The following is a 20,215-nucleotide window of genomic DNA, read 5'->3' as shown; positions in this document are numbered from 1 at the left end:
GCATCTTTGGGTAAAACGATTTCACCTCCCTGGAGCTTCACATCTGCCTTTTCAAAAGAGAAGGATGAGATGGTGCCAAATGCCATTTCTGATTATACATACGGTGTTCCTATTCACAAACATGGAAATGGCGTGGAGGAAGGTTCAGCCATACAACTTCTCCCTCAGTAAGGTCTTTTAAGGGTTAATAAAGACAGAGTGTGCTGGCATTTGCACAACTCTTGCAAGAGACGTGCCCTACGTGGACTCCGCGGAGGCGTACCTGAGCACTGCTTCCTTAACCATCCACATGTGTCTGTTCCATGTGCACGCACGGAGAGCCGTAATCGTCATGTGTAATGTGTTTTGGAGTGCCAGTGTATTGCTCTTTTCTGAAACTTTTTTCCCTTTCTTTCTTTTTTTTTTTTTTTTTTTTTTTTTTTTTTTTTTGTCAACTTTCTGCATTGGCAGAGCATCTTGGGATTGAATTTATGGGTATGGACCAATCATCATTCCTTGTAGCCTGCAGAATTTAGAGCCTATGAGCTGAAACCTCTTTCTCCCTGTCTACTCTTCCCTTTCAGTTCCTAACTAATTTCCTTTCTCTTTAGAAGGGGTCATACAGCCATAACAATGATTTCTCTGCTTTCAATCTGTGGTTAGTTGACCGACATTGGGATTGAGCGCAGCAGTTTGTAGACTCCCAAGTTTCACTTAAGAGTTTAAAACCACCTTACCTGCTGCAAATGCACACATACCCCGTGCTCCTTGACCCACTGATTGGATCTGGCCAGGCTGTTATTTCAGAGCTGGGGTAAGTAGGAGTGGTGCATGAGGCTCTAAGGAGGAACCAAACCAGGGACCTGAGGGCAAACAGAAGCTTTGAATACATCAGCTTAAAAACACTCCACATCTTAGGCTAACGGGATTTTGACATACAATGTAAAAGTCACCTATTAATATAGGAACATAGAAAGCACATATGTTGCAAGATAATATTATATGCATAGACTTGAATTATTCTGATTTTCCAGAGATATTCAAGCACTGTTCTGGTCAAATTCATTATCTTATGAGCCAGGAAATAGAAAATAGAAAGAAACAAGCCTTGTGTTACTTCCGTTGGAAATCCCAGCGCTAATAGGATTAAACTAGAGTCACTAAGATTATCCCAAAAAGTAACCACATAGAAATTCTCACACTGGAAATGTGAGCTACCTCCTATGAGCAAGCGTGTGAATTTGGAGCATCCTTTGTTGGAAGGCCTTCATCCTACATTGTTGGGAGAAAAGGCCAGCCTTGGGAGGAAGGGGAAGGCATTCTTTTCTCCCGAGGCTTCTCAGTACAGGCCCCCAGGCTTCCTGAATGCCGCCTCCAGCTTTTGGATGCCAGCATCACTGTCTACCCCTAATGTGCTTTCCATAATTTTTGTAAAATGAGGCTGTTGGAAGCTCCATCAGTTACAGAAACTCAATTAATTGCCCATTCCGCCCTCCCCCCAAGAAAAAATTCCAAGAGAAAACCATTCATTTGATGGGAAAACCCCCATGTGAATGTGAGTGGTCCTTTGCACGTGAGAGAACGTCACCCAGGAGTGAGAGGGGATCCCACCACCATCCCGCGGGTGGCAGGTGGTCTATGTGAGGCAAGTTAACTATTCAGGTTACTTCTCTTGAGATAGAAATGATCCCCTACTAAAAAGGCTTACTGGCCTTACCTGCCGGGAAGAAAACGTTCTATCATCACCTTCCCTCTTCTCCCTAACAGCATCTTTCCTGCTTTATCACTTTAGGGTATAATGTTTGAATTTAATATTGCTATTCCCAGCCAGTGAAGTAGGGTGATGCAGAGTTCAGAGGTATGACCGCCCTCAGGAATATGTGAAGAGTTCATACAGGCACCGTGTACGAACAACACACCTCTTAAGAGCAAACATTCCAGAGGGTCCACAGTCCCCAGCTGGCCAGAATGTTCCATCTTTAAGGAAGATTAGAACTTAAAGGTCAATTAACACAGAGGCGCCAAGGCCTCTGTCTCTTGGCCTGGCCAGACCAGTCTGAAAAACGTGTTGATCTGATTGACTTTAATTCGCCCGGCCAAGTCGTATAGCCCCAGAAGTGTTTCTACTTATTAAGGCAGATCCACCAATGGCATTAGTGGATTCTTTCCATCAGTGCTGCCTCTGATTTGCTCCTGTGCTATTGGCCCTTCACACTAGGGGGAAAAAATAAGGGAGAAAAAAGAGGTTTAAAAAAAAAAAAACATTGTTTACATTATTGTCCATCAAATGTTTCTCTTTGAACACATATTGTGAGGGTCACCTGATCTAGTAAACAATTGGGAAATCAGATAGAAATTTAGCTGAGAAACATTTAAGGCATTCGGTCCCTGACCCACATCCTAACCCACACCTGTGATCCGTGGGCCTTGACTCTAATTGGTTCCTCTTTGCCATTTGTGTTTTGCCCTTTGGCCTTTACTGGACTGCCTTTCTATTCCCAGGACTGATTTTCCTGGAAAACGGGTGTCTTTTGACAAAACCTAGGAAGAATGGGCAAGTCGTCAAGTTTGTTCACTCATCCAAGTCAGTCTGTTCTTTTATGATTAACAGCCACCAAAACACTTGTCCAAAGAACCCCTGAGAGGCACGATGCCTTCCCCCCTTCAGCCCTTGGGTAGGTCTTTTTTGTAGTTGGCAGAAGCAATTTCCCAATTTTTTTCTAAAGATAGACTGGGAAGGCGACTATCAGGTGCTTCCTGATTTAAAAGAAGAAAAAATAAAGTGAAAGACGTAGAGCAGGGTCTTCATTTTCTAGGCAATGATACTTTCACACTCCTGTTTCTTAGCCAGTTCATCACAACCGAAGGATCCCTGCTCTGCGTCCTGCATTCCCGGAGAAGGACCAGGGGGGTGATGTCTTTGCAGCTTAGACTTAGTGCTAGAAACTGACCCGGATGCCAAGTCAAGGTGGAGTCCCCGCGGCATCAGCTCAGAGATGGACACCTTATGACACTTAATTCCCTGTCCTGTGGCTTTAGGGCGGGGGGGGGAGGGGGGATGAGCAGCAGACACTAGCAATTAACTGGTGAGCCTTCACACGCCACGTCCTCATTTAACTTTTGCGGCACAGAACTATGTGACACCGCTCTCCGCCTCCTGGTCCGTTGTTGCCCCTGCAGTGCACCAGCTGCTTTGCTCCCTAATTGTGGCTTCCACGTGACCGCCAGCCTAGGTTAGGAGTTATGCTGTATGGGCTCGCCCTTCCAAATCTGCATCCACCTCTTCTTCCCACCCCGGCATTTCCCCCCTCTGCTTTTTCTTTCATGTATTTATTTTTTCCTCCCTTAGTATCAGGCATGCTGGGCCAGGGACTTCAGATGGCTCCTCCTTCACTTTTTAACCTTGTTTTCCCTCCTACCTGACTCTCCCCCGCCCCACCCCCCCATCTCTCTCCATCATTCTGTCAGTCTGTCTGTCCTCTTGGTTTGTTTTCCTTTCCACTTCCAACCCTTTTGGTTTGTTTTTGTGTGATCTCTGAGGCATTCTGGTCTTTTTACCCACTGACTTCTTTCTCCTCCTCCTCCTGTGAATAATCAGTGCTCTATTAATTTGATTTGACAATGTTCCTGACCTGTTAACTGGAATTTGATTACCATGGGCTTGGCTTGTAGGAAATGGTTTGTTTAATGATAAAGTCTACTGTATCACAGAAATTACGTTGCACTTTTTCATTGCAAGAAGACTTCTTGCGACTTGCCCTTGCTCAGCAGGGAGAGAGAGAAAAAAAAAGGTGGTGTTGCTGAGACAGAAAATATACGTTGAAAAGGTTCCAGAAGGCCCCATGTTGATGTGCAGATAAGAGACCTTCGTGTGGAAAACAACCCCCAGTTCTCGACCAGTTTGTTCATCGTAATAGCAGTTACAGCGTACATCGCTTATGATGAACTGGTCGAGTTCCCCTTCTCCTTGAACTTGTGAATTTCTCCCAAGAAGTGTGATTGGATTGGTTGGAAGCCTAGTTCCTAAGGGGATCAGGTTCCCTATTAAATCAGCCAGTCTTGTTAAGAGCCTGACCTACCAGAATATAATCAAGTTATCTGCCCTTCAAAAGCTAGCTTAGAAATTGAAAGCCTTCCATGAATACAAACTGGTTACACTTGGGGTACAGTAGTACCTTCACCTGAAAGTTCTAAGCATCACACTTGCCTGAGTGCAACCTACATCAGCTAATTTGCCAGGTGGGTCAGTGCAGGAATGTACAGTCCATTCCTAATCGTGTATCATTTGTGCTAGTGGGGTTTTATTGCGAAAAAGTCAGGTCTCTGAGTACAACCAGTGAAGTAATAGTAATTGTTCCTCAAAGGACAAAGCTTCATCAGGGTCCAGGGCTCTCCCCCGAGTCGCACTGGTTTTTCTCTGATACAGTGCCCTGCTATTCCATGTCATGTTGCTTACGTTCACGTTTTACTGTCAAATCATGGGGATCCTGCCTCAGTTTTGTTGCTAACTACAAGTCAAGCTCATGTTTGCTGATGTCTTTGAGTTTACTTTATGTTAGAAGTGGCTCTTTGTAAAGACCACGGGAATATAAAATAGCTGGGAAACAGAAGAGGTTCGGGTGGGTGGGCTGGGGAGGGCCTGGGAAGATGAAACGATGGGCAGAAGGTAGGAAGGGGGAGGGGAGGGTCCCAGTGGTGCCAATTCCAGCTCCTTTTATTGGCCTCGATTCCTGTTGTCTTTGCGAGAGATTTTTTTTTAAATAAAAAAAGACAGTTTTAACCAAATAGTTATTTTATAATTCATGTTAATGATTTGCCAGTTTAATGCCTATATATCTGTAGCTTATAATTAATTTAATAATATCATGTTTTTTTAATTATAAGTGCCCCCCCACAACGGGCCTTGCTGTTTTATGTCTAAAATGTAATGCAGAGTAGATTGTACCTTAAGTATGTCTGCAAAAGTCATGAATTGTCCCGTGTGTATTTCCTTGTGAACATGGGCAGTGCAGCATGCCAGCTGTTCAGCTGTCAGTGCCGGCACGGGGCGGGGACCGTGGTGACATCTGCTCTCATCCCTTTCCAGAGGCGGAGGAGCTCTACCAGAAGCGAGTCCTGACCATCACCGGCATCTGCATCGCCCTTCTTGTGGTCGGCATCATGTGTGTGGTGGCCTACTGCAAGACCAAGTAACTTCCTCCTCCCCGCCTCCTCTCCCCTCCGTGCGCACACAGCCCAGCCGCCGAGGGCTTTGCAGAATCCAGGCTCCGCAGTCCAGTCTTGGGGGAGAAAAGGGAGGAGGAGGAGCCCATATTTTTTCTCTCGAACATCGAGGACCTTTCCTAATCACATCCATTAGAAAGCTTTGCCTGTTTGTGTGAAAGCGTTCAGAGGACTTCTGATAGTGGACCCCAGCCCTTGACTGAAGAAAGGGTTGGAGGGGCAGGATTGCATAGGGACCCACATGCGGGTGTCTGTGGGTGTGGGTGCATCCTGAGGGGAGTGGGGTAGGTGCTACAGGTGAGCTCGTCCTATCGCTCGCTACTGAGGACACGTTCCACCTCACACTTAGGAGACAAAGGAAACACTTGGTGGTGTTTGAAATACAGGGTTTGGGGGTTTTTTTAAACGGTATCACGATTATTTTTCAGTTCCATTTAACTAGGTTACCAGTTCAAATGCTCTCAAAGTGTGAGATTACAGAAAGAACCTCCTGGGAGGAGAATAAAGTGAAACTTGCTTTGAAAGAATAAAAGAGAAAACATTACAACAGATTTGTGTTCCCTTTCTGGGTCCTTTAAGCTGGGTCCATTTTAACAAAGACGACTGTCTGACACGAATTCCTTTCACTTGCCCCTCGTACATACAGCTTCCACTTCAAGTCTGAAATAATGTTACCAGTTTTGTTTTGTCACTTCGTGGCATAAACTCTCTTGCCAAAACTAACCATGGGAGTATCCCTAGGACCCGAATGTTGCATAGAGCAACAAAGGCAATGTGTTTTTATGCCACCAAAGCAAGGGCACAGGTGACATTTTCTTAATGCCCCAGGATTTAGCTGTTGCCAGCACTGAGCAAGGCATGGAGATAAAGCAGCCTTCACAGAATCCACCTTGTGAGATGATCTCAATATTTCAATCTCAGTATTTCAATCTTCACTACCCAGTTATATGAAACAGTGGTACTAGGGTAGGGTCATGTTATCATTGTGCCAAAACCAATTGGAAAAATAGGTGTACACCTTCACTCATGTATGATGCTATCTATACACTCACACACAGCATGTATGACAGACAGATTCAAAGCTAACTGCGTTTTCTTAAGAGACACACAGGCAGGCAAGTCTATAAATGAGATGAGTCTTATCAACTGCAGAGCGTGAATTGTTAGCAAAGACAAAAGGCCATCTGCAGGGCTCAGGCAGAGATGGATTGATTAGGAAAGTTGGGGTTTTAGCCAAATATCCACTTGACTCGTCTGGTCTTCTTTTTCTTTCTTTTTTTTTTCCCCCCTTATCTCTCAGCAGTCCACTTAAGTTTCTGTAAGCATCCCATTTGTCTTCTGAAATCTACTTGCTAAGGATGGGTGACTCCACTTCCGAGCTGGAGTGGCAGGCCCTCTGCCTCCCTCACCACCGACCCACTGCCTTGAGTTTTGTGTTGATAGAATAAAGAACTGACTGTACTGAAAAACATAAATAATCGAACAAATAAATGCTCCTTTTTTTCCCCGTCCAGGAAACAGCGGAAAAAGCTTCATGACCGGCTTCGGCAGAGTCTTCGGTCCGAACGAAACAACATGGCGAACATGGCGAACGGGCCTCACCACCCGAACCCGCCCCCCGAGAACGTTCAGCTGGTGAATGTACGTTGATGCTGGCCCGTGGGAAAGCTCCGCATGTCTCCTCTGTTCAGGCACCTTGAGGTTTATTTTCTAAAGCTTTCAGCCTCTTAGCTGCTGCCATTAATCACCAGGGCTTCCAGGAATCCAAGATTTCGCCAGAGAAAATAATGGGAACACGTTTTAAAGTGGATTTGGTGACTGTCACACCAGCCCATTTTCTCTTAGAAAGTGCTCATTAAGGGGTGGAAATAATAATGTTGGGTTGGTTCTGCAGGGAAACCACAACGGGAAGAAAGAACGGAAAAATAATAAAATTCATGATACAAGAATCAGAAGGAAAAAAATTTTTTTTAATAATTTGGAAATGAAGGTGACTCCAGTCTACTGCTGGTCAGCACTGTGACTGGACTAAAGACTCTGGAGTGATTTTTTTTGTTCGAGGCATTTTGCTTTACTGATTCTGATTTCCAAGAGGAGAAATCAGGGCGTGAAAGGGCCAAGGCACTTATCAGACTGGCCCCTCAGTAGCCAAACTAGAAGAATTTAACACTTCCTGACTCCCTCTTTCGACATGATCCTCAACCCTGCAGATGAAAGTATCATTCAAGTATACATTCAAGTATCTATTTCTTAAAAACTTACTACACATTCAACTTTTAAATATAATGAAGTCATAGAATATTCGATTCTGAGAGTCTTTAGAGAGACCTTCCAAAACCTCCCTTTTTAACAGATAAGGACCAGAGCAGAGCTGGATTCAGCTTTCCTGGCTCTGGAGTATTGCACTTCCTAATCCACTACTGTTTTTCTTCATCGCCCTCTAATGTTTGGCTTTTTACAGGCTGAGATGTATTTTGTGGGAGGCAAATATATTAAAGACCCAAGTTCAGGGTTGCCAGTTGCTCAACCATTAGCAAGTCTTATAGGGAAGACCTACAGGAGACTGTCAGGTGCTGGTCTGTTAACATCCTCTGCAGCCTTCCTCCCCCTGCCAGTGTGCTCAGCAGAGTGCGCTGCACGGTTGATAAATGCGTTCACTGCTAACATACCTCTGATCTGTCACTTTGTATGTTACAGTACACAGGAGGCAGAACGACTGCCTGGATTCCAACCACAGCTCAAGCCCCATGGCTGTGAACTCTAACTTTCTAAACCTTATTTCTTCATTATGAAAACAGCCCTAAAAATAATACCTACTTCACAAAGTTCTTGTGGGCATTAAAAAATAATCTGTATAAATGCTTGTGGGGGAGGGGATAGCTCAGTGGTAGAGCATGTGCTCAGCATGCACGAGGTCCTGGGTTCAATCCCCAGTCCCTCCACTTAAAAATAAATAAATAAAAATAAATAAACTTAATCACCCCCCCAAATCTGTTCTTAAAACAAAACAAAACAGAAACACTTAGCCAGGGGCATTTAGTGAGTGTTGTGTAATTGTTAAATATTATTTTCATTAGATTCTCTGAGTTTACATTGCCTTCCAAGGGGCAAGAGTCTGGTACACAGACTAGAAGTGGCTCATTACACGTGACAACACCGTCTTTTCCTTAAAGCAAAGATCCACATGGAGAAACCTTTCCACTAAGAGAAACAGATATAATTCAAGCATAATTCAAGTTGCTTTTTTGGTGGGGGGGAGGTTTCCATGAATATATGGACTCTCTTAGAGCCCAAAACCCATCAGATTATAAAGCGCCCTTATTTCATCTCAGACTGTTCCTGCCTGTGCCTTTTCCTGTAATTTAACTCCAGTCAGTGTAAATACTAATGGGTTTTAAAAGGCAATTTTAAAATGTCCCTCTCTCACTAATAAAAGGCAGCAATAGCTGCTGTGATTCGGTGGTGAAAACAAAATAGAATCTATTTGCATGAAATATAAGGCCCTCTATCATGTGTTTTGTCAAAATGTGTAACCTTGACCACCGTTTTGAGTCCTTCACGTCTCTCAGTAGCCCTGTCGGTCTTACCACAGACAACAAGTTAAAAATGTCTCTGATATCATTCGAGCAACATGGGCCCTGGGAAACGGAGAGAAAAATAGATCCAAAATATAGAGGGGTTTTTTTGTTGTTATTTCATCTAATGACTTAAAATTTGAAACAAGATAAACCATCTGTGTGCTTTAGTTTCACTCAAATATCTGTTAGTTGTCTTTGGCTTGGCAGCAACCATTACAAAACTAAGTACTGGAGAGACATTTGTGTTGCATTCTTGCCATGCTGTCAACTGGAAGCAGAAGACACAGGTCTGTTTCTGATAAAAGGCAGCTGTGATGGTAGGACCTGCACCATGTGCACATCCAGAGAGTGATTCCTCAACCCCGTGAATCTAATCTAAAGACCACGGTAGCCAGGATAGGCCTTGCCACCTGGCCGCTGGAGAAACAGGACATATTACGAGGCATGTGCACGAGAGTGGAGTGTGTGTATGTGTATGACAGTGGCAGCGCTTTGATTTCCCTGAATCTTCAAGCCATGTCTCTTCGTTTCTCCAGCAATACGTATCTAAAAACGTCATCTCTAGTGAGCACATTGTTGAGAGAGAGGCGGAGACGTCTTTTTCCACCAGCCACTATACTTCGACGGCTCATCACTCCACCACGGTCACCCAGACTCCTAGTCACAGGTATGAGGATGAAAGACAGCATGGCGCTTCCCCCAGGACCCATCTTTACATGTTGCCTTGTGCTCTCGCCGCCGACAAAGCGGGCGGGAGCTTAGGGGGCAATGAGGTGCAGTAAAAGGTATGAGATGGGACAAAAACAGACTTTGGGCAGCAGCTGGCTCGGCTGTTTAATTGCTGTTGAATTTGAGCCTCAGTTTTTCCATTACCAAAATCAGGGGAAATCATCCCTAACTTATAGGATTGCTGTTCCCCGTTGTAGAGATTGTCTGTTCTCGCGCCCGACCACTTACAGGATTGCTGCCCTGGGAAGAGCTTGTCTCAGATGCTGTATAATGCTCAGAAGGTGACTTCTTCCAGTGGTTGGGTTGCTCTGGGATATGCACCTGAGAATCTGTTAAATACCGAACCCTAAATTCTCAAATGCCCTGGTGGTCTGAGTGTGTGCTACCAGGGGCAACAGCAGAATCCCAAACATAGTCCATGAGGCCAGTGTTTCCTTCATCTCAGCCACTCAAGAACAGAGAGACCCTAAGAATACTTAGTGCAAAGTGGCCTTTGGCTAATGTGTGTTGAACATGTGAACTGATAAAGTGTATCCTTACAAAGCTCAACTAAGGATCCTGTCTATAGCAAGCATCTTTGTAGCAATTCTGTTCTGAGACAAGCAATGTCCTAGTAAACTAGTGATGCACCAGCCACATGCAAGATTTGTCAGGTCACACCCTCTCCTTTCCATTTGTGCATATAATTTAAATATACGTGTGTGTGTGTGTGTGTGTGTGTGTGTGTGTGTCTGTGTGTCTGTGCCTCTCACGTTTCCTCTGTAGCTGGAGCAACGGCCACACTGAGAGCATCCTTTCCGAAAGCCACTCTGTGATCGTGATGTCATCCGTGGAAAACAGCAGGCACAGCAGCCCAGCCGGGGGCCCGAGAGGACGGCTCAATGGCCTGGGAGGCCCTCGCGAGTGTAACAGCTTCCTCAGGCATGCCAGAGAAACCCCTGACTCCTACCGAGACTCTCCTCATAGTGAAAGGTAAAACCGAAGGGCAGAGCCACTGCAGAGGAGAAAGAGCCCCACTAAGGGAGCCCCCGTGCGCACCCGCGCTCTCACCCAAGGAACCTGCTCTCATGAGAATGGGCGCTCCTAGCTGATGAAACCACCTGTTGGTTTGACTGGACTCACTTCTTCCGAGCTGCTCGCGGCGTCCCGGTGGCTGACAGGCGACAGACTCTTAAAGAGCTGGAATGATGGGGTGTGGAAGGCGCAGCACAGCTGGAGAGCCCGGCTCTGGCCTGAGGCTCAGACCCTCTGGGCGGGGGCCAGGGCAGGGGCTGTTTCCTCAACTGTAATTTGAGAGCGATGGCATCAGTGATTGATCAGGACCCTTCTAGAATCCCGAGTGGCCAGTTATCCAGACTCTGGTGGGGCTGGCCTCCTGCGCCCCTGCGCTAACTCTCTCTTGCCTTCCAGCCTCAGTTAAATCGAGTCAAGGGCTGTGCATGGCTGACGGCCGGCCGTGGGGGACCTGCCGCCTGCCTTCCGCCAGTAGTCTCCCTTTTATGAAAGTCCGAGGCGGGATGACTCAGTGCATCTCTTGGGCGCTGCCTCTCGCAGTCCTCACGGGAGCTTTTCAAAGCGGATGCTGCCTATGATATGGTCCTTATTCCGGAAATGTGTCGGCTTTCTTCTGGGGAGACTGGGCTGGGCCAGGGGGGAGTTACAGCAAAGGTAAAATAAAGAACAGAGGAAAGTAAACTGAAAGACATGCTTAACAGAAATACTGAACTCATAGATTTCCTTGATCCATTTTCCCCTAAACTGAGAGGGAGGTATACCCAACCAGCGTTCCCAGCCCAGCAGGAAGCTGTTACTTGCCTGTTTTCAAATCCAGTGGGGTTTTGTCTGTTTGTTTGTTTGTTTGCTTTATTGTCGTCTCGGTCTAAGTTTTCACCACTTGCTAAAAGGTTTACGTAATGTGGAAACCATACTTACCTGGTTTTCATGGGTTTTCACATCCTTTTGATACTCTCTCCTGCTCATACACTGGGAAGTGCTTACAACAACGGGTGGCCGGTTCTGGGCCTGCAGGTCGTGTAGAGCCTGCTGATTCCTTTTTTAAACCTCAAAATGGTATTTCAGAATTTTATGGAATCAGAGGTTGTTCTGTAATTCATCTCTGAAAAAGTAGGCATGGTCCAAAACTCGTTAAAAACATTAGCCTCAAGTTCATGTAATGATGTCTTTATGTATCAAGTTGGTCCTAATTCAGTCTTTTTTAAAACCTGAAAAATAGATTAGAGATAAATTCTGTCCCCATTACTACATGTGATATTTTTCTTCAGCATTTCCCTGCTGGGGTGAGCTTCCTCACCTACACTAGATTATCCAGGACTACAAAATACACCTGAACCCAGAGTTCATGGAGAGAAAGGATGAATCACCTTTATGGGTGGCTTGAATTTGGATTAGCATTTCTCAGATGGCTGAATTTAAGTATCTCAAAACAAAAAGTCTGAAGACTCAAGCCCCAGATATTTCGATCTCTAGACACTTTCCCATTTTAGGCACAGTCAGATCTCACATCCACATGACTCAGGATCATGGCAGAAAAGCAGGAGAGTTCATGGGTTTCCTGTTCCTGTTAGCTAGAGTCTAGATGATGGTGTCCTGTGTCATCACAGGTCGTGTCAAATTAGACTCTGCAAATGCCAATGTGGAAAAAAAAAAGAGTCCTTGAGTGCGATGCATTGGTGAGATTTTTATCCAGGCTGAGAAATGTGACTCTGAATAAGCCACATCTTTCTCGGTGCCAAGTCAGGTCTTCTTGTTCTGGGGAAAGAAAGCATGATATGGTAAAAACGATGCACTGAAGGTCTTGACCCCTGAGATTCACTGAGCATTATCAGACATAACGTGACATGAGTGGGGTACAGCCCACCCTTGGGCAGTCACAAAAGATAAGCCAAGGACCGAGGCAGCCCTGGGTTTTGGAAGAGAGCTAGACCAGAGACTGGACAGAAGTACGAAGCCAACGTAAATTACCTTGGGATGTCATGCTCACTGGGAGGGATAGTTGCCAATTGAATGTTAAAAAGTAGCATTTCATGGAAAAATGAAAAGCACACAAATGTGTTACGCTGTTGTCAGGAATAAATCTAAGTTACTATGCTCTTTTTTTTTCATAAGACGTAGCCTTATAGCTGAGCTAAGGAGAGACAAGGCACACAGATCCAAATGCATGCAGATCCAGCTGTCCGCAGCTCATCTTAGATCTTCCTCCATTCCCCATTTGGGCTTCATTCTCTAAGACCCCTTGGCCTTTAGGAAGGTATAGTATTTAAGTAATACTTCTTTCCCTTCCAAATCCCTGAGCCTTGGTCCCGATAAACTGAGAGGTTTCCAGGACCTGGTGCCCCCTTGTCTGGACTCATGTGCTTTTGTTTAAAATCCTGAGGAGACTGAAAATCCCCAACGTTGATGAGCTAGGCAATTCAGCTGCTCTTTGCATGTCCTTCTGTGAGGATATTCTTGGCTCCATAATTTTAGATTCCAAGGGTGCTGAATGTCCTAGTGTTAAAAAAAAAAAAAAAAACCCGAGCAGAATACAATGAATAGAAGTTCTTTGATCTCTGACGGTATTAATGTGGGTGAGCTCTGTCCCCTTCCCCTCCCCGCTCCCTGCCTCCTCTGCCAGCACACTCACGCAGGGTATTCTGTGCTCACACAGGTATGTGTCAGCAATGACCACCCCGGCTCGTATGTCACCTGTAGATTTCCACACGCCAAGCTCCCCCAAATCGCCCCCTTCGGAAATGTCTCCGCCCGTGTCCAGCACGACGATGTCCATGCCCTCCATGGCCATCAGCCCCTTCGTGGAAGAGGAGAGACCCCTGCTTCTCGTGACGCCCCCCCGGCTGCGGGAGAAGGCTGACCACCCCCCTCAGCAGTTCAACTCCTTCCACTGCAACCCCGCGCATGAGAGCAACAGCCTGCCTGCCAGCCCCCTGAGGATAGTGGAGGATGAGGATTACGAAACCACCCAGGAGTACGAGCCAGCTCAGGAGCCCGCTAAGAAACTCACCAACAGCCGCCGGGCCAAAAGAACCAAGCCCGATGGCCACGTGGCCAACAGGTTAGAAATGGACAGCCACACAAGCGCTGAGAGCAGTGACTCAGAGAGCGAAACAGAAGATGAAAGAGTGGGAGAAGATACACCTTTCCTGGGCATACAGAACCCCCTGGCCGCCAGCCTGGAGGCAGCCCCCGCCTTCCGCCTGGCTGACGGCAGGACTAACCCAGCGGGCCGCTTCTCCACGCAGGAAGAGTTACAGGCCAGGCTGTCTAGTGTAATCGCTAACCAAGACCCTATTGCTGTATAAAACCGAAATAAACACATAGATTCACCTGTAAAACTTTATTTTATATAATAAAGTATTCCACCTTAAATTAAACAATTTATTTTATTTTAGCAGCTCTGCAGATAGCAAAACAGGAAAAAGAAAAACTTTTATAAATTAAATATATGTATGTAAAAATGTGTTACGTGCCATATGTAGCAATTTTTTACAGTATTTCCAAACGAGAAAGAGATCAATTGGTGCCTTTATGTTCTGTTATGTCGAGAGCAAGTTTTGTACCGTTTCCGTGAGAGCTTTTTCACAGTATTTCAGCAAAACTTTCCCCACGCCATATTTTTTCCATTTTTGCTGGCTCCTTGTGCATTGCATTACAACGTTGACTGGATGTATGGTCTGCCAGATTTTCAGCTGTCCCTCTGTTTGCTTCAAGTAGTACCCAACTACCCACTCAGTACGTCTTGTAATGGCACATATCCATCCCAATCCTCTTTCATATGAAGTTCTCTTCTGCTCTCAGTGTATGAAATGAGTTGTGTCTACTCTGCTGGCCAAAGGTTTGCTTCATTGGGCTCTGAGATAATAGTAGATTCAACAGCATGCTACTATGAATTATAGCAGGAAACTGCATTAAGTCATGTTACATATTAGGAAGAAAGTAATACTGTGTTTTTTTTTTTTTAAGTGACGTGATTAAGCAGAAGATAGCTTGCTCTCACTAAAAGGAACTACCACTGACTTTATTTTGATGGATTTTTTTCTTGGCAAAAAGCAACCGTTTTCAGGATAGTGTAGAAAGTGGGTTCTGGCTAGCGATCACGGTGAAAACCAGCCCCTAATCTGAGGACTCGGTGTCACTTCCTTCCTGGGCAGTTCATCTAGTTGAAGATCAAAGCATGGCTGGAAAAGGTGCAATCATTCCTGACTTGTTTTTCACTGGTCTGGGAGCCAATGATTGGTTATGTCTTCTCGGCTCAAGAACAGACATGTTGTGGCACAAAAAACTCAGCTTAAACAGCACACGCAGCAATTTGTTTGAAATGATTCCAGAGTGAAATGTGCCTGTTGTCTGTCATGGTGACTGGTCATCGTAGGGAAATACTTCTGTCTTAGGTTGTCTAGGAAGCGTGCATATAGAGAAGACGTAGGTGGAGAGCAGTTGTGTGACTTGGTTAGCAATTTTTTAAGCACTTTTAACTGTTTTTTTAGTTCTCATTGTTTTTCTCTTTTTTTTCTTTAATGTTGCTTTGAGTAGGTCATAACTAAGCATGGACGTTTTTGTCAGGAACGGCCAATGTGCATGTGATTTGTGATTAGTTAAGAACCTCCCCCGAGTGATGAATCCTCAGGAAATGTCAAGACAGTTGGAAAGATTGCACCTTTACTTGCAGAAATGACCCCCACCTGCGTGCAAACCTCTCCATTTGCAGCTATAATATCCATTCCCCTCCCCTTCAACTTTCTTACTTTTTGCTTTCCTGTCATAAAATGGGATTAAGATGGGTCTACACTTTGCATGTTCTCTTGTGATGGCCAATCCAAGCAAGGCCTCTAGGGAGAGACGTTTGAGATTACTGCCACTCTAGGAAAAGAATAATTTTTTGAAAAATTGCAGGCCTCATTTCATGCCCGATCTGATATCTATCAGATCAGGCTGGAGCTTTACTTAGGTTCCAAGAGGCCTTCTAGGAGCCAAGGGACAAAATGGGATACAGGTTTGCCAGGGTTCAGGACACCAGGCGTGATGTCAAGGAGAGTCACTGAGTCAATTTCTTCACCAAATCTCTGTATGGAAAGTAAAGGGAAGAAGTGACATGAATAAGTCTTAGAAGAGAAGTGCAGGCTGGGCATGAGCCATGTCTTCAGCTCCTAAGTATTTCTATAATCCATGGATACTCCTGTCTACAGGTCCTTGGAGTTCCTCGCAGTGTTCAGTATCCCAAGTCATCCCTCACTGTTCCATACCACTTCCCCTGCGCTCAGCGGCGTCCTCGCCTGCTCGCTAGCCCACCCGGAGGAGCCCCTGACAAGTGTGCCAGTTACGCTGGTCTCCTGACTCTGTAGAAATGAGTAAGCTCGTGGCAGGGGGAGGAAAACCATCAACCCCAAGAAGTTCCCTCACTCTTTCTAATATTGCCTTCGAAGACCTTGACTCCTTCTTAGACTATTTCAATAAAGAAATTCCTGCCATAATTAAAACTCTAAAATTTCTGTTTCAAATTCTTCGAGCATCAGAGTAGTGGCATGTCTCCCGTTCTGGAGAGTTCTTCAGGAATAAATCAAATCGTTTTCCTCCTTATGAAAACTTGCTGTAAATTTTCAGGTTGCAAAAATATATGAAAATTGGGGACCAGAGGAAATGTTATTTCCAGCTTGGCTCTGGTGACTCACCATGGTGGCATTTCAGTTCGGACAGGCTTTCTGTCTGTAGAACCAGAGAATCCCTTGATAAGAAAGGTCAGAGGATTCCTCAGGGCTGCCTGCCACGGCCACCAGATTTGTGTTCACAGGGACATCTCTGGGGTGTTTAATTGTCACCATCCCCGTTTATAAACTCAGGAGTGCAGTGGCAATCGAAAGAAGGAGTATGAACCTAAGTCCCAGCATATAGGGAACTTTGGTGGGTCTTCAGGTAGTGGAATTTGCCTAGAAGTTTGACAGCAACATTGTTTCCTGGGTCTGAAATCATACCCCACTGGGGGATACGTAGTGGAGCGTAGTGTCTGCAAAACTCCTTTTTCTCACTCCAGATTCCTTTTCCATCCTGCTCGCCCTCCTTGCCTGGTCTGACTTCTGTTTTTGAGATTGCCTGGTTGGTCTTGTTCTTTCTCCAAAATGGCAGGCTCTGCCTGGGGGGTATGTGGTGAATGTGTCCCAAACGCCAATATGACATATCTTTGTTGTTTAAGTGTGACTGTCTTGATATAGAGTTTATCCAGGGTAACTTGCTCAGTAAATACTCCTTTTTTTTTTTTTTTTTTTGGAGGGGGCCTGGGGTTGAAAGGTGCATGGCTCACCTTGGTGAAAATAAGAAAGGCCTAGTTTTATCTTTAAGGACTGGCTGTATCTTACCAGCCACAGGGAATTCTATCCACAAAGACCCGTGAAACACTGCAGAGAAATGTAGACAAGAGGAAATAGCCACATATCACAAGTTCTATTATATACTCTTTTGTAAATACACATTGTACATTACTTGGATGTTTCCCTAAATCATTTACTGTCTTTATGAGTTAACGTCCGTTTTTTACTCTCTCAACTTTACTGTGTAACATTGTAAATAACATAATGTCCTTTATTATTTATATTTAAACATCTAACATAGAGTTGTTTTCATATAAGTTTAAGATAAATGTCAAAAATATATGGTTTTTTTTTTGGTTTTTCTTTGCTTTAAAATTATGTATCTTCTCTTTTCTTTTTTTTTTTTCTTTTTTGAAGAATTATTTATTGTTCAGGAGAAAGAATGTATATGTAATTGAAACTATTTGAAGAATGCACATTTGAAGGCCGTGAGGTACTGATAAACTAAAGAATTTATTATCCAAAATACTAAGCAATAAGTAATTGTGATTTATTTAAAGTTCTGTTCATCTTCCATGAAAGGCATACTGCAATAAAAATGCTACTCTGTGGAGACCTGGGAGCGTTGGTCTGCAGACAATGGTCCAGTCTGTTAGACCAGCACCTCTCCTTTTACTGTGATGGGTGTGCTCATTTAGGACTGTGTTTCATGGACCCCCATGATCATCTTGTCTGTCCTTTGCTGTCCACCCGTCTATTCTTGAGTCATCTTCTGCTTGCTGACTCCACTTACCACTGTGTTCTTGCTGAACGGGTCACAGACCAATAATGTGATAATTTCTTCCTCGCCCCGCCCCCACCCCGCCCTCGCCCCGCCCCCACCCCATCCACAATAACATATCAGGGAGGACGTTCTAAGCCCTGGATCTCAGATGTTCTCATATTCTTCAGGGATAGCAAGGAACTTAGACTAATAGAAATGTCAGTGTGGAAACCCATCCGGTCATGAAAGGAAAACTTATTACCGTGGTTCAGATAATCTGGTGGCCTCCACAGCCTACGAAGCAGCCAGTCAGAGCCAGGCCTGCTAAGCTTTCCTCTCCCTTTACTAAATGTCTTTTCTTCATCAGGCCCATGATGCATCCACTCATGGTTTTAAGTGAAAATAAGGCTAACTTGGCTTCTTTCCTCCTCATTCTATCAGTAAATCAGACTAAATGTCCACGTGCCTGCTCAGGGAAGGGCCCATGCATGAGAAATTTCCCACCTTCTAGGTCATAGCAATGAGGCTATCACTGCTCTCATCGAAATCAGCCTAAACAAAAGCCATATTTTAGCAAGCAGGTATTTGCATGGGTGGTACTTTTTATCTATTTCGAGCATTTTATTCATTATCCTAGACGGGGTCAGGACTTCTGAAGCATGTGGAGTGGAGGTCAGCAATGCTTTGGGGTGACCATCGGCCTCCTTCGGAGTTTGAGGGTCCCCTAAGGCTTCCCACCAAAGTCCACCTCCATCCATGTGTACAATTCCTAGTACCTAGTAATGGACCCACTGGTGTCATTTCCAAAGCAGTCTGATGGCTAGGAGATTCAAAGAGTGACCTTTGTGCTAGTTTTTACTTTTTATATTACTAAATTTTCAAAACTACTCAGAATCCTCATATTTGTGTCAACGTTGGTGTACACACACACACGTGCAAATTCTTAACACACTCTCCTGAAGTCACCACATTCACTCACTTGTCCAATCCACCCAACCAGCCATTCAGCAAATCAAGGCGTGCACAGAATATTTAAAAATTAAAGCTGAAGACACTTTCCTGTGTCTTCAATTTTCAGCCGAGGCTTTGTCCAACCCCCGAACTAAAAACCACAAACAGCTATCTTAGTCATTTAGGTTAAAAATCGAGTACCTAAGATATATTGATATTAGAGGCAGAAGCACGTATGGTGGAGGGTGGTCTGAAGACAGGGAAGACTCACATGTGGCCACACTAAGTATCTGGATAATTATTACAACCCCCATGTGCTTCAACCATGCAGACTTTTGAATGTCAAATGCAGGCCAGCTCTGCAAAGTGGCAAACAATCTGTCTTTCCAACCTAATGTCTTACTCATCATTAGATTTCTTGGCTCTCTGTCCTTATGAGAAATGATAAAGGGACTTGATGTCAGAGATTTGGGGTTATGTAAGGCAATTCTGAAGTCAGGAGGAGTGGAAAATTTTGATGATCTCATGGAATATCACTTTTCACTTGATCTCTGACTTGCTCTTTCTAAAATGGATGGAATCAAATAAATTTATGGAAACTCTTATTCCAAAAGATTAATTTGGGAGGCAAAATGCTTTTGGTTTACAAAAGAACCATGCTGCTGCTCCAGGAAGCTGCAGTATTTCTAACGCTGAAGGCTGTTTTGGGGCAGAGTGGTCAGACCCAGTCCTGTATGTAGCTTTGAGCTCCTTTTGACTTCCTGGGACTGCAGTTGTTGGACCTCTCTGGCGAGCTGTTGGTTTTGAACTTGAGTGAGCCGTCCAAAACATCACCCACCCAGGGGATAAGGGAAGGAATCTGTTACCCTGAAGGAAACCTGTTACAGTCTACCTGATCCTTTTAAGAACAGACCAGGAGAGGGAGACCAGTAATTTCTAAAGAGGAGACAGAGAATGGGGTGACATTCCCACCCAGGTTCTTTTTCTAGCTCTCCTCCTTTGAATGAATTTTATGGAGACAATGACCCCTCTCCCCACCCCGCAACATACCAAAGAGGCTAGAAAATCCTTACCTCTGTAGATGTAAACATCTTTAATAGCTTATGTCTGTCTTTGCTCATATACAGATAAATAAACTATTAAATATAATGACATTTTATAATGTTTATGACTTAAAACATCCTTTATTTCTTTTTTGTTCTGTTAACCCTGATATGCTAAATCATGAGGAAAAGAGGCTCAGAAAGGTTAGCACTCTTTCCCGGAGCTACAGGTCCTGTGAGTCACAGAGGAGATACTGGCTCCCAGGTTTTCTGACTGCAACTCCTATTTCTCGGGATTGTTCTCCGCCCCCTCCCTGAGCCAAGCACAAACAACTCTTCTATTTTCAGCCTTTTATCCCAGTGGACAGAATAGGGTACAAGCAAAGCCAAATTTCTATTTGGAAGAATATGAGCCCCTCTGGCTTGGGTGTGAAGTTACTCTAGTATCCAGTTTGCTTGGCTGAGTGACTCTGTGCCCTCTCTCCCTAAGCGCCACTTTCTAAGGGAATGAAGGGTAGCCAGGGGGATGCATTCACAAGTTCCAGGTGTAGGTAGCTTCCTGCAGTGCAAGGAAGGGGGGGCTTTGCCGTCAAAGCACCATCCCTGCCACTTAGCAACTTAGTGAATTTG

At 44.7% G+C, this 20,215-nt stretch overlaps 1 protein-coding gene across 10 annotated transcripts in view; it reads left to right on the top strand.

The window, feature by feature from the left end:
- The window catches only part of NRG1 (neuregulin 1), a 201,379-nt gene extending 181,456 nt beyond the window's left edge, over positions 1–19,923 (top strand). For 3 of the 10 annotated variants that reach the window (XM_032468479.1, XM_006194583.3, XM_032468483.1), the window contains 6 exons: positions 451–474; positions 5,066–5,168; positions 6,717–6,843; positions 9,317–9,447; positions 10,275–10,481; positions 13,177–13,828. In XM_032468479.1, coding sequence (XP_032324370.1) covers positions 451–474; positions 5,066–5,168; positions 6,717–6,843; positions 9,317–9,447; positions 10,275–10,481; positions 13,177–13,828 — 1,244 coding nt within the window. Of the gene's footprint in view, positions 1–450; positions 475–5,065; positions 5,169–6,716; positions 6,844–9,316; positions 9,448–10,274; positions 10,482–12,635; positions 12,757–13,176 lie in introns of those variants that run through there. The other 7 variants (XM_032468478.1, XM_032468484.1, XM_032468481.1 and 4 more) reach the window with 5 other exon arrangements.
- The last annotated feature ends 292 nt before the right edge of the window (positions 19,924–20,215 follow it).

Source organism: Camelus ferus, chromosome 26 (genome assembly GCF_009834535.1).
Source record: "Camelus ferus isolate YT-003-E chromosome 26, BCGSAC_Cfer_1.0, whole genome shotgun sequence".
In the NCBI taxonomy this organism is placed as follows: Eukaryota; Metazoa; Chordata; class Mammalia; order Artiodactyla; family Camelidae; genus Camelus; species Camelus ferus.
The sequence above is the reverse complement of the archived record's forward strand: the minus strand, read 5'-3'. Positions and strand labels throughout refer to the sequence as shown.